This window comes from Stegostoma tigrinum, chromosome 32 (assembly GCF_030684315.1).
Source record: "Stegostoma tigrinum isolate sSteTig4 chromosome 32, sSteTig4.hap1, whole genome shotgun sequence".
Lineage (NCBI taxonomy): Eukaryota > Metazoa > Chordata > Chondrichthyes > Orectolobiformes > Stegostomatidae > Stegostoma > Stegostoma tigrinum.
In genome coordinates this window covers 22,304,238-22,317,948 of record NC_081385.1, presented here as the reverse complement: position 1 = coordinate 22,317,948, position 13,711 = coordinate 22,304,238, and the positions used below count along the sequence as shown (strand labels likewise).

The 13,711-nt window shown below is 37.1% G+C and overlaps 1 protein-coding gene across 5 annotated transcripts in view; it reads left to right on the top strand.

Moving 5' to 3' along the window:
• The window catches only part of scn3b (sodium channel, voltage-gated, type III, beta), a 38,923-nt gene extending 25,424 nt beyond the window's left edge, over window positions 1–13,499 (top strand). Inside the window, exons 4-7 of one of the 5 annotated variants that reach the window (XR_007250543.2) lie at window positions 1,095–1,233; window positions 3,774–3,872; window positions 4,057–4,174; window positions 7,206–13,499. Coding sequence is in view for 3 of the 5 variants with exons in the window: in XM_048562268.2 (XP_048418225.1) it covers window positions 1,095–1,233; window positions 3,774–3,840 (206 nt within the window). In the remaining 2 variants the exon portion in view is untranslated. Of the gene's footprint in view, window positions 1–1,094; window positions 1,234–3,773; window positions 3,873–4,056; window positions 4,199–7,205 lie in introns of all 5 variants that reach the window. The other 4 variants (XR_007250542.2, XM_048562269.2, XM_048562268.2 and 1 more) reach the window with 4 other exon arrangements.
• The last annotated feature ends 212 nt before the right edge of the window (window positions 13,500–13,711 follow it).

Genomic DNA, 13,711 nt, shown 5'->3' with positions numbered 1-13,711 from the left:
TCGATTTAAGGTGCGAAGACAGCTACTTTGCAAATATTACACTCTGGAGGTGTGAAGATGCAGATTTTCAAGTGGTGGCAAAAAAGTGTACAAAAAAATTCCTCTAATTATACCAGCTCAAGATAATCAGAGGTGTTAAATGTCATTAAATATACCAATGACCAATAAATGTTAGACATTAAGTTCCAACAAAATAACTTCAGAAACTGTCATATCCCAGACTTAAGGAGGAGATAAATTAAGAGATGAAATGTGTGTCCCATGTCTAATGTAGACTTCATGCAGGATGCAATGACATTTGACTTTCAGCTGGAACAGCATTTGTTCTCACTTGTTATGAGCCAGACCAATACCCTTCAAAACATATCGAACAGATAACCTAGAGCCTAACTTACATTTATTAAAAGGCCAGTGTTAGGCTTTTTGTTACAAATGTAATTCTATTGGTCAAATTATAGGTTTTAAGCAAAACATACTTTTTTCTTACACCACAGTTAAAACACCAACCAAAAATAAAAGAATTGGCATAAGTTTAACTCTATAGATAAATGTAACAAAATAATATATATTTTAATGACTATTTACCAACTGTTCCAATACAGCAGCACCCCACAAACACACCCCTGGCAAAGAAAAATTTAGCAAAAAAAATTGTTATTCTCCCATTCAGTCTTCTCACTCAAAGCCAGCAAAGCAAAATACTTAAAGAAACAGTCTAACAGCAGACAGAGACCACAATTTTTTTGCTTCCTCAAAAACTCCAACTTCAACAACTGGAAATAAAAACTAAAATCTTGGGTCCGTATGAGCCTGATTCCAGCCACACCCTCATGCTCCTTTTGTACACTAAAAAGTTCAAAGGTGGTTACTGTGCTTTCCACGCAGCAGACACCTCAGTACCAAGTTCACAACAAGTCTGTTCAAGAGAAATAGGACAGAACAAGTCCCTCTTTTGGCACATTTCATCATACAAGAGAGAGATGGAAAAACAGAATATTTGGGAAGTTGGAATGTCTAGACTAGTTGAGGGGAGAGGATTTCAAACATAATAGGCTTTGCACAAGTTAACTGGTTTCACTTTTGTTTCTTTCTAGCCCTTGAAGATTTTACAGCATACATTTCAGAAATCATGATGTATCTTCTCCTTGTTTTCCTCACTTTATGGCTTGTTATAGAAATGATATATTGCTATAGGAAGATCCTGAAATCAGAAGAAGCTGCACAAGAAAATGCGTATGTTATCTCATGTCATTACTTGTACACACATTTGGGCAAATTTTTATTGATCAACAGCAAAGAAAATTTAATATTTTGTTTTATTTAGCATCTGACATGCAGATCGGAATTTAAGAAATTATTAACTTATTGTTGTTACTTTTTGCACATGTATGTAGCACATACTTTTGCACATGCATGTATTTTTATAGCTATTCCCCTTCTGTAAAATTAGGTTCCCCAAAACACATTTCCAACCACCTATCTTCCTGACTTGATTGTTCTTTTTCATTGATTTTAAGCTCTAGCTATTGGTGCAGCAGCCTATCTTTAATCCTGTTCACTGGTTCAATGATAATGAGACCTGAGGCCTTTTATCACCTACTTTCATCACAGAGCTGTCATTTCAGACAATAAGAGGAGATTCCTCAGCCATGCTCTGGGCTTTCAGACCATAGGATCTAGTCCTGTCAATTAAAATTGGGTACTTAAACTCAATCTTTTAAACTCATAGAATCATAGAATCCTAACAGTGTGAAAACAGTCCCTTCGGCCCAACAAGTCCACACCGAACCTCAGAGCATCCCACCCAGACCAATCCACCCCATAACCCACCTAATCTAGGGCAATTTACTGTGGCCAATTCACCTAACCTGCACATCTTTGGACTGTGGGAGGAAACTGGAGCACCCGGGGGAAACCCATTCAGACACAGGGAGAATCTGCAAACTCCACACAGACTGTTGCCCAAGGCTGGAATCGAACCTGGGTCCCTAGTGCTGTGAGGCAGCAGGGTTTTGCATTTTTAATCATCTCATGTTCATTTCAATTTTATCGCTGATCACTTCCCTTTTTAATTTGTGGTTTCATTATTCTTGATTCATAGAGTCATACAGCATGGAAACAGACTATTTAGTCCAACTCATCCACGCTGACCAGACTTCCCAATCAGACCGACTCCAATTTGCCAGCATTTGGTCCCTATTCTCCCATGCCCTTCCTATTCATATAACCATCCAGGTGCCTTTTAAATGTTATAATTGTACCCATCCCCACTACTTCCTCTGGCAGCTTGTTCCAATCACGCACACCCACTGCATGGAAGTTAACCCTCAGGTCCTTTTTAAAATCTTTTTGCTCTCACCTTAAACCTATGGGTTCTAGTTTTGGACTTTCCCATCCTAGGATCTAGACCTTGGCTATTCATCCTCTCCATGTCCCTCATGATTTTTATAAACGTCTTATATGGTCACCCCTCAGTCTCTGATGCTCCAGGGAAAAACTCACCAGTCTATTCAGTCTCTCCCTATCTCAAACCCTCTAATCTGGCAACAGCCGAGTAAATCTTTTCTGCACTCTCTCAGCAGAGAGTCCAGAACTGAATGCATTATTCCAAAAGTGGCCTCAACAATGTCCCATACTGCCACAACACTGCATCCCATCTCCTATACTCAATGCTCTGACCAATGAAGGCAAGCATGCCAAACCATCCTGTCTACCTGTGACTTCACTTTCAAGGAACTACGCACCTGCACCCCTAGATCCCTTTGTTCGATAACACACCCCAAATCCTTCCCATTAACTATATTAGTCCTGTCCTGGTTTGCTTTATCAAACTGCAACACCTCATATTTATCTAAATTAAACTCCATCTGCCATGCTTCGGCCCAGAGGCCCATAGGCCCATAGGCCCATCTGATCAAGGGCCCACTTTTTCTCTGAGGTGATCTTGTTCACTATCTACTACATGCATTTTGGTATCATTTATAACTGACTAACCATACCTCCTAAGTTCATATCATTAATGACAAAAACAATGGACAAAACTGATCCTTGTGGTACGTTACTGGTCACATGCCTCCAGTCTGAAAAGCAACCTTTCACCACGACCCTCTGCCTCTTATGCCATTTTTGCGTCCAATTGTCTCCCCCTAAATCCCATGTAACTAACTAGTTCACTACGCAGAACATCTTCAAGCACTTTGCTGAAGTCCATAAAGACATTTACCACTCTGCAAAGAAGATTGATGAGGGCTCTTCTTCATAAAAGTTGAAGTTAGTGAGACATGATTTCATATGCAAAAAGCCATGTTGACTATCTCTAATCAGCCCCCGCCTTTCCAAATGCATGTAAATTCTGTCCCTCAGAATCCCCTCCAAAAACTTACTGACCACGAACATAAGGATGACCAGTCTATAGATTGCTAACTTTTCATTACAGCCTTTCCTAAATAATGGCACAACATTGGTCAATCTCCAGTCTTCTGCTACCTCACCCATGGCTATCCATGGTGCAAATATCATAACAAGGAACCCAGCAATCTTTATCCTAGCTTCCCATAAAGCTCTGGGGAACAGCTGATCAGGTCCCAGGGATTTACCTATTTCCTTTGAAATCACATTACATAATAGATGAGGACAGTTATTTCAAGGAGTTTACTATGCAGTTATTAAAATTGTATTTGGTTGTTACTAAGGCAGTCATTAAATATATATAATATATAAAACACATACATTCTGAATATTTAAATTGATTTCCAATTTAATTGTAATTACAGAACAGACTACCTGGCGATACCTTCTGGAAACAAAGAGAATCAGTCCACGGTTCCTGTGGAGGAGTAGGAATGCATTCAATTTTGACAGTGGATAACTTGGTAAGAACATAACATGAGGCTGGTAATTAGGTCTTTTTTTTGAACAAGAAAAATTTAATGCTGAAAAGCGAGAAGCATGAAGAACAATCCAGTAACATACAAACTTTTATCACAGTGTATTTTGAAGGGAACTCAAGTTTTTTTTTACTTAATCTGGCGATTATTTAATTTCTGTTGAAAGCAGATCAGGGATTCAAATATACGTCAGGAGCAGCTACTTGTTGGAGCAGCCTACATTCAAAATGATCCCGTACACATATTACCGAGCTCTGCTAGTTTGTATGTTCAACTTATATTCACACGTAAGCAAGTTCTTTCCAATTAAGGTAATCTTATTTTTCAATAAACTGAATATACTTTGAATTAACAGGAGGCTGGAAGAACACCGCAGGCCAGGCAGCATGTGGAGGAAAGGAGAAATCCTGAAGAAGAGTAATACCCAAAATGTTGATTTCTCCTTTCCTCCAGATGCTGCCTGGCTTGCTGCGTTCTTCCAGCTTCCTGTTTGTCTACCATGGATTCCAGTTTTTGTCTCTACACTTTTAACTAAATTTGGTCATGGGATGTGCTGTTGCTGGCTGGATCAGCATTAATTGCCCATCCCTAATTGCAATTAACTCCTCTTAGGCATTGTTTATGTGATGCTAGACAACTGAACAGTGGGTGCCCAGATGAAACAAGGCTTCAAAAGTAAGTATGCAGAGTAAATAAAGATCAAATATTCAGCATTGTGATTTCAGATCCATTGTAAATCTGAATATCATCTCGTTAAAATCTGATTAAATTTAGACTGGCATCTAAGTGCTAAGAACTGGGGAAGAGGGATTTCCACATCGCTTAGAAGTTTAACATGTCTCAGATTGGTCTGAAAGTCAGCCTTCCTGCTCCTCTGATGCAGCTTGGCCTGCTGTGTTCATCCAGCCCTACACCTTGTTACAACAGATGACAAGTGCAAGTTTTATGTGGCCCATTAGAAGAAATCAGCTTGAAGAGTGCTCTTTCCTAGTTCCACATTTTGTTGCATTCTTGTTCAATTAAAATCATGTCCAATATCAAAGCCTTCATGCTACAGATAATATATTTGCAAATACATTTCAGAAATACCAATCATGGCAAAAAATGTACTTGTTGCCTGTGAATAATTTTAAAAGAGAGCACACGTAATAAATCTTTTTAGAATTGACAGCATCTCCCATTCACTGAACCTTATTCTGGACTTCAATATCAGAACTTCTGAACTATGTTGACATTTCCACCAATATGTTCAGTAAGAGACCATTTTAAATCAGAGAAAGTTAAGTTCCATTTGGGCGTATTCTTGAAGTTTCTAAAATACATCATAGATTTTGAAAATCAGACAAGCATAGAAATTATAATCCTGTGGTTTATGGTGCTTTTTTTATTTTACAATCAGTGAGCATCCACTCTTAAACATGTCTTGTATTGATTTAATACATGTAAAAAAAGTATGATGGGGCCAGACTTACCTATGAAACATTTTGGGGAAGTGATCAGCTCCAATTTCACTGGTATGATAATAAATCTAGGATACGTACCATTGGTCTTCTGTACGTGTTTCCTTGCCCCATGCGATGACCGTAATACATCACTTTGGGTATCAGAGAGTATTACCTGTTTTGTTTGTCAGATCCGTAAACCAATCTGGATGTAATGGGAAGATATATGAATTAAATCTGCACTAGCTCATTAAAAATAGACACAAGCATTTCTAAGGTACACCACCAGTCTGTCTGTGGCACAAATCTGGTGGCTTTCCAACACTGTTTTCTATTGTTCAGCTATGACTGGAAAATGCTGACAAAACTCTATCAAACTGCAGCACTAGTTTGTGTGCAGTATTAGCAAAAGAATCAAAAATCTGTTCTGAATACTTTATTGACAAATCAGCATAAATTTATGTAACAAATCCAAAAATTAAATTGGACCTTTGAGTCCATGGCACCGAATAGTTCAGGTAATCAATTGCAGAAAACTGTTTTATAGCATTATTTTTTAGAGCAAGTTTTCCTCCTTTTATATTTTATCGGTGAACATCAAAACTCTATGCCAACTACAAATGCATTTCACTTACACCTACAAAACATGAAGTACAATATGAACACTGGAAAAGTTGCTTCCTCCATTTTAGACCAGTCATATTTATAATGAACTGAATTTTCAACTTTTAACTAAAGGAAGAATCCAAATATTAAAGAGCCTTAGTTGGTTCATATAAGTGAAAAGTGAGGCAATAATAGTGTATGTAAAACAGAAATAATTAAAAACCCTCATCTCAAAAAGGCTAAACTAACACTTTATTTTAGGATGCATTCTCTTAACTAATGATTGTGCCACAAATTTATTAAAATGTCAGTCAGTGTATAAAGCTTGCCCTGCATTTGTGATGCCTGGATGGATCCGATTGGCTGCTCCTACACCACACACCCCACAACCCACTCCCACCCCTTGCCTGTAGCCATGCAAAATTATGGGTGAAGAATTAGGGAAATCAACTCAAGGTCAAATAGGATTAAAAATCTGAAAATTCCTTTCTGACCCTTGTGTAGGTGATCTGAACAAGTCTGGGAGACCATGTCAAGCATGACTCTTTACATCATTCACTTTTAAACTGGTGAGATCTTTGCTTTAGCTAAGAACTGGTCAGCTTACACTTTCAATATTTACAGCTCTTTGGGTTCTTCAGTTAATCTTTTCATAGTAAACATAAATAAGTAATTCACAAGGATAAATCATAAACGTACACGTTTTTACATCTCTGTATTAAAATTAAACAAATGCTGACACACATTTTTTGCCTAAACAGGAACCACTTACATTTAAATTTCTCATCCTCATTCACAAATCCCCTTGTCTTTGTAACCTCTTTCAGCCGATAATTATCTGAGATCTTTGCAATTTTTGGGCAGCCTCTATTTCAATCCCAATTCCACTGGTGCCCCTGCTTTCTGTTGCCAAAAGGCATAAAATTCTGCAAATCTCTTCCTAACCTTCTTTCCCTCTCTACTTTGCACTGTTCCTTTGTGACAGCCCTTAAAACCTACCTCTTTGACAAGTGTTTTGTCATCTGTTGCAATGCGATAGAAGGATTCGATGTTAAATGTTGTTTGTTAAATGTTTTGGAAAGCTTTATTATATTAAAAGGTTTATAAGACTACAAGCTGTCATTCTTGTGGACTCAGTGGATTATTTCCAGGGAATTACAACTTTATTGCCACAGTTTTTTTTCCATGGAGTAGTGATAGAATGTCGGTTTGGTACCTTGCCCACATTATTTCTCTTTTCACAGTCAATGACTGACTTTCCTTTGTTTAGGTTCTGCAATCCCTAGGATGATCAGCCACTTGCATTATGGCGGACTGAATTTTTTGGAAAAGGAGAAAAAAATGCATATGCCTTTGGCTTTGAATCTGGGCAGTGTTCATTATTTTGCTTATAATTTACAAATCAGAAGACATTTATCACTAAGAATCACAAAATTTCCCTCTGTTTGCTTTACAAAGTGTTCTTTCTGTATAATTTTGAATGTTTTAAGTTTTGATTATTCAATCTCCAAACTTAATATCTGACTTTTCTCAATTGTACTGTTTTTGCAAATTTAATGCACAATTGATCACATACATCGGAAGATGACATCAATTGGAGTGTAGACTCAGTGAGATTCTACGTGTTTTTCTGAGTTTTACTGGATTCTTCCATTCGCACCATGGATAAAGGATTTTAATTTGCCCACAAAAAAAATGCAACATATGGTCTTTACACTATTTGCTGCAGCAAATCGTATGAATGTGACTATATTTGAAGTTAGATTGTCTGCACAGACACCTGGAATATTTCAAATATCGCACAATTGGCAAGGAGCGATGGGGTTGCATTACTGGTGAATAGCTTGAAGCCAGCTCTGCTTTTCGTCAACCTTCTAAGTCATTTTGAGGCCTATTCTTGACCACTATTGTACAGTCATCAATGCAACTTTTATAGTGAAGTGTTAAAATGAAATAATTGTAGAAAAATGGTAAAATAATTAGTTAATGTCAGTTGTTCATATGCAGTGTTTGGACACATTGCAAATCAAGTGTTATTTGTATGCATCATATTTCAAATTGCTCTTGCAGAAGTCACATTGATAAGTATGGTGACTGCATGATCTGTTCTATTCTATGAGCTACTGCATCCAATTTCTGCATTTCTTTACATAGAACAGGTTTTTGCACTATCGTACAGAGTCAGGTAATGAAAGAGAGAATTGAAAACTGCTGACACCACAACAATTTAGTAAGCAACAGTAAAAACAGAAGACACACGGAAAATAGAAATGACAGTCAGCTTATTAAACCGATTCCACATTGTCAATTCTTCACATCAATCTGTAGAATGGAGAACCTGTCATTTTGTTGTGAATTAAGAAATTAACTCTGGACCAATTCAGCACTGGTAAGGATTCATAGTTGCAACATTAGACCTATTAGATGTTTGTTCTTGAATTCAACATAAAGAGCTTCTGGGCTCCAATTTATTAATTACATTGATGACGTTAATCAATCAATTTTCCCTATTCACAGCCTTTTACTAATACTGGGTTTAAACATGCTGAGGCTATTTTCAAAATGTTCAGTACAATTTTTTTTTTGTTATCTTTCTTTATACCCTCATAGTGTATCAGGTGGATTTGGAGATGTATTCATTTAAGATGAATGATGTATGCAAAGCAAAGCTGATTTTATAAGGCTGGTTCAGAATGTCAGATATTGTAACAAATTTTACAGAACAGAACAAAAGAACTGTTCAACTGGAATTACTTACAGTGGCATTTGAGAACAGCATGCCTTTTCATAGCCTAAAATTAATTCAGTGACAAGGCAATCTGCCTTGTCTGATGTTTGACAGCAAAAATTATATTTCAACTTCATTCAGTTATTTCTTTTTTATGCTTAAAGGCAGTAGAATTTTTACAATTTCTTTATTGGAAGTTACAGTACCCATTAATAAGAGATAGCTATTAAATATTGCAGATAACTGTTGAGGAAAATTGCAGCAAAAAATCTCTTCAGACTCTGATACTGAAACACTCTGCAGTTGCTTGCCCACCTTCGTTCACATGATCCCTCACACGTAGGAACGGGCTATTCAATATAATCATATTTGTACCTCAAATTCAACCTTTCCCTGTACAACCTTGATGCCTCTAGTGTCTCGAACTCTACCTAGTTTTTCTTTCTGAAATATATTCAGTGATGTGGCCTCCGCAGTCTTATGCATTAGACAATTTTAAAGGTTCACCATCCTGACAGTGAAGAAAATTCTCTTTGCAGTCCTAAATGATCTACTCTGTATCCAAAGACCATGACCCTGTTGGATAGTTGCCCATACACTGGGTCTTTCCAGCTTGCTACTCAATGTCAAGAGCGTGGATCTGAAGGACAGTATGAACAACTGAATTAACAAATATAGGTGCAAACAAAGCAAGTAACACAACTTGTTTTAAAACATAATTTTGAGTAAATCTTGGCATTAATAAGAAAAATATTTGATTTATCCTTATAGTCAACTTTGAATGCATGCTGTGTCTAATCCTGAGAGCCGACATACGGTAAAATACTGTTAATTGAAAACAAACTCTCAGAAATGTTTCTTAAATTAAAATTTTTCTACTGGTCTATCAGTGACACAAATATAATCCAACCTATCCGCAGAAAATGAGCTTAGCAGAGCATATATAGCGGTCCTCGCAACAGCTTTTAATTGAGACTAACCTTATTTTTGCATTCAGTCTCATATTTAGATTCTCTGGTGACTACATTATCATTGAGTCAGCATTGCTAACAGAAGACTATAACAACTAAATGTCAACCAAACAGAATAAAGCAATTACGCTCAGTGGTACAATGTAGGTCCGACTGAGCTTGTGTGACTAATTGTCATATTAATTGCTAATTTGGTGGTTCAGTAGGTACATACATTCTTTGCAATGATCATTCCAGTGGGAGATAGCTTAGTAAACCTGAAAATGCAAATTCTTGTCAGGCTTGTGAGAAGGCAAATGTAACAGTATTCTAATTTTAGGTCTCTTTTACTCCCTAAATAGCTGGTTGCTGCTCCAATTCCTGGACTGAAACTTGGTTTCACTGAAATGATCATTTTGTAGCAGTCATTGAATTCCTAACTTCATCCCTCTCCCCCGAGCACACCAATCCTCTAAACCATCAGCTACAGCTTGAGGATTTTTTTTTATTTTTCAGATGTGGTTGGATGCTTACTAACTAGGATATGTTGTTTATTGCACATGAATAAGACAAAAACAAGCAAATCCCTCAAATGCGAGCTAAGGAAAATTGTTATTGGCAACCTCAACAAACAATGGTGAAATGACTATGTTGATATTCTTTGGGTATTTTTTCCCAAGGATTGTGACTTAGTTGTTTTGACAGTAGGCAAACCAAACATGGAGCGTTCTCTAATGAAGTAGTAATACTGAAGTGAGATGTGTGGTTAGAAGAATGTCACAAATTTTTTGAAGGCTTAGTTCAAGCAGTATTTTAAAATTCCATAACACACAATGAAAATGGTGGATCCATTGGTGACAAGATTTCCAGTTGACAGATGTGTCAATACCAACTAATCTGCTTTAATTTATAGGTGCCACTGGAATAAATCCTGTAACCCAGCTAATCAACAGCCTTATGTAGTTACTGAACTTCCTATCCATTTTTGGTATTGACTTCAATCGTGGAACAATCTGTTGCATGTTGATTTTTGAACACTCTTGGAAAGTGAACTCCTCCTTTGTAAATTGGCTCCTCCAAGAATTTGTACTTTCGTCTTGGAAAATTAGAGCTGATGTCAGAAAAACCATTAAGTTTCTTGAAATATTATGTTTCCAGCAATTACATAGACCTTTGTTCTGTTAACATCCATTTCAGAACAACAGGCTAACAAAAATAATGATTTGGTTTCAGGAAAAAACAAAAAGTTAGCCAGCACTGTATCAGTCTGTCATTGTATTCTACACTGTCGGATTTCCCATTGTGTACAACTACTACCAAGATAGTATTGTCCAATAAAACAAAAGGCATTCAAGAAGGGTCTATGTTGTCTTAAAGTATACTGAAAGCGCAAGGACCAAGCAGATCCAACCCTCTTCACAAAAGGTTCTGCATCTCTAATGATGCCAGCAGAACTCTATAAAGACAATTTAACTACAAGCAGATCTCTCTCACCACTGATCATTTCTGCACCAGAAATTAAAACAATAGTGTTACTGGCGAAAGATTTTGAGGTCAACCATGCAAAAAAAAACACATTTTCTTATCCACCTCTTCTACCACCCACTGAGGAACAAAACATTAAGTAGGTATCAACAATTTCACTTTCAGTTTATTTTATTTCATATGACATTAGTTTCTTTTTCTAATTCTGATTTGTAAGTGCTAACGGTGTGGTTAGTTAGCTGATAAACCATTAAATTGAGACTTTTCTGTTTAGAAATTATCTACACGGAAATGGCTAAGCGATCAATGGAAGATTTCCAGTCTTGCTTTTTGTAGAGAATGTCTGTGAACGTCACTTTTTCCTCTAGACAACATTGAAAATCAATTTGGACACTTTATGGGTGGATATAAAAACAACATTTTCCTCTACTCTTCTACCTCTCTCCCCTTTTAGCACAGGAAATTGGGACCTGGCCCGTATTTATAAGTTGTGTATTTTGTCTGCATAAGATTATTGTTAAGGTATCTAATATTGTTGCAACAATCATTTGTGATACATGGTGTTTGCATCCCAGAAGCTGTAACTTATTTCCAAAAACTGGTTTCTCAGCCAGAGGATTCATACAAGTCCATAGTATAAAATGCCTGTCTGGGAGTTATAACAATGTTCAAGGGATAGGCTAATGTAAGTGGCAAGATTTCCTTCTGTGTGAAGCAAAAGTAATTTGACTTAAAAATATCTATGAGGTACTTTTAAAAATGTCACTGGTAGGTACAGCAATAAGCTAATTGTTACTGGCGCCATTCAGATAATTTGTGTGCATGACATATGTTTTTACACAAATTGATCTCTAATTTGACACATGTGCTGACATTCTTGTTTAAAATGGCTGTGGTCAAAGGGCAGATAAGGTGAATTTCCTTTGGTCATTTCTAGAAAACCAAAATTACCTGTGAAATAGAAGTCTCACTTAAAATTTTGATATGGGTTTCCACCACTGGATACCATTTTAAATGAGTTCTTTTTAGGTGAAGATTAATTAGGAATCAGTAATGTTACCACATTGGTGTATTAGGATACAAAACTGGAGCTTGATCAGTTTATAATCATTAGTCGCTGTTTTGAAGTACCACATGGATTTTACATGTACATATGTGTGATTGGCAGCAGCTATTTTGTCCCATTTTCACTAACAATGTTATACATCATCGTGTATTTTGAGAGACAATTTCATACAAGATAATTCCTCAGCCACAAAGATTAAAGGATTAATAAATACATGTTTTATTATGTCATCCTAATTTGACTGCTTTTGCCTGGAGTGAATTTCTCTAAATATGGTGTGTACTTAAAATATGAATTTCTGTCATACTACTAAGAGTTGTACTAATTAGATTGAGTTGAAATTTCTTTAACTTGTTAACGATTCTATGATGTAAATTGCTCCTTTAAAGTTTTTGAGAAGATTTGTAGCTTGGGTTGTAGAAGAGGTTGTAGTCTTGCTTGCCAAGCCAGCGTATTTGGTTGCAAATGTTTTGTCACCCTGCTAGGTAAAATCAACAGTCTGCCTCCGGTGAAGCAATGGTTTACTGTTTGTTATTTATATGCCTAATTTTCCTGGGGTGGTTGGCATTACTTCCGGTTCTGTTTTTCATTGGTTTTTATATTGGGTTCAGTTCAACGTGTTTGTTGACGGAGTTCCAGTTGGAATACCAGGATTTCCATGACATGTCTCTGTTTGGCTTGTGCCATTATGGTTGTGTTGTCCCACTCAAATTTGTGTCCTTTTTTGTCCATCTGTATAGACACCAGTGAGAATTGGTCGTGTCTCTTGGTGGCTAATTGGTGTTCGTGTATCCTTATTGTCAGTTTTCTTCCAGTTTGGCCTCTGTCATGTTTTCACAGTCCTTGCATGGTATTTTGTCACTTACGTTAAGTTTTGTTGGTTGTGGGTATGGGATCCTGTACATTTGTCAGTAGCTGTTGTAGAGTGGTTGTTGGTTAAGTGTCTGATCCTTATAGATACTTCATGACACCAGCAACCAACCCAACACCCATAAATGGAGCTGCATCAGGACATTGTCAAAACGAGCCACAACACACTGCAGCAACCCAGAAATGTGCAAAGCAGAACAGGAACACGTATGCGGAGATTTTAAAAGGAATGGATACCCAAAAAGCACAACTTGCTGTTACCTCCACGACAGACCACAACATGAAGGCACAACACGGCCAGACATACTAGTCACCCCACTGTACATCAGAGACATATCAGAGATGACCACAAGACTACTCAGATCCCCAAGTATCAGGGTTGCTCATAAACCAACAACCACTCTCTACAAGAGCTACTGACTAACGTCAAGGATCCCATACCCACAAGCAATAAAACTAATGTAATATACAAAATACCTTGCAAGGACTGTGAAAACATTACATAGGCCAAACTGGAAGAAAACTGACAATAAGGATACACGAACACCAACTAGCCACCAAGAGGTATGACCAATTCTCACTGGTGTTAATATACATGGACAAAGAAGGACACAAATTTGACTGGGACAACACATCCATAATAGCATGAGCCAAACAGAGACATGCCAGGGAATTCC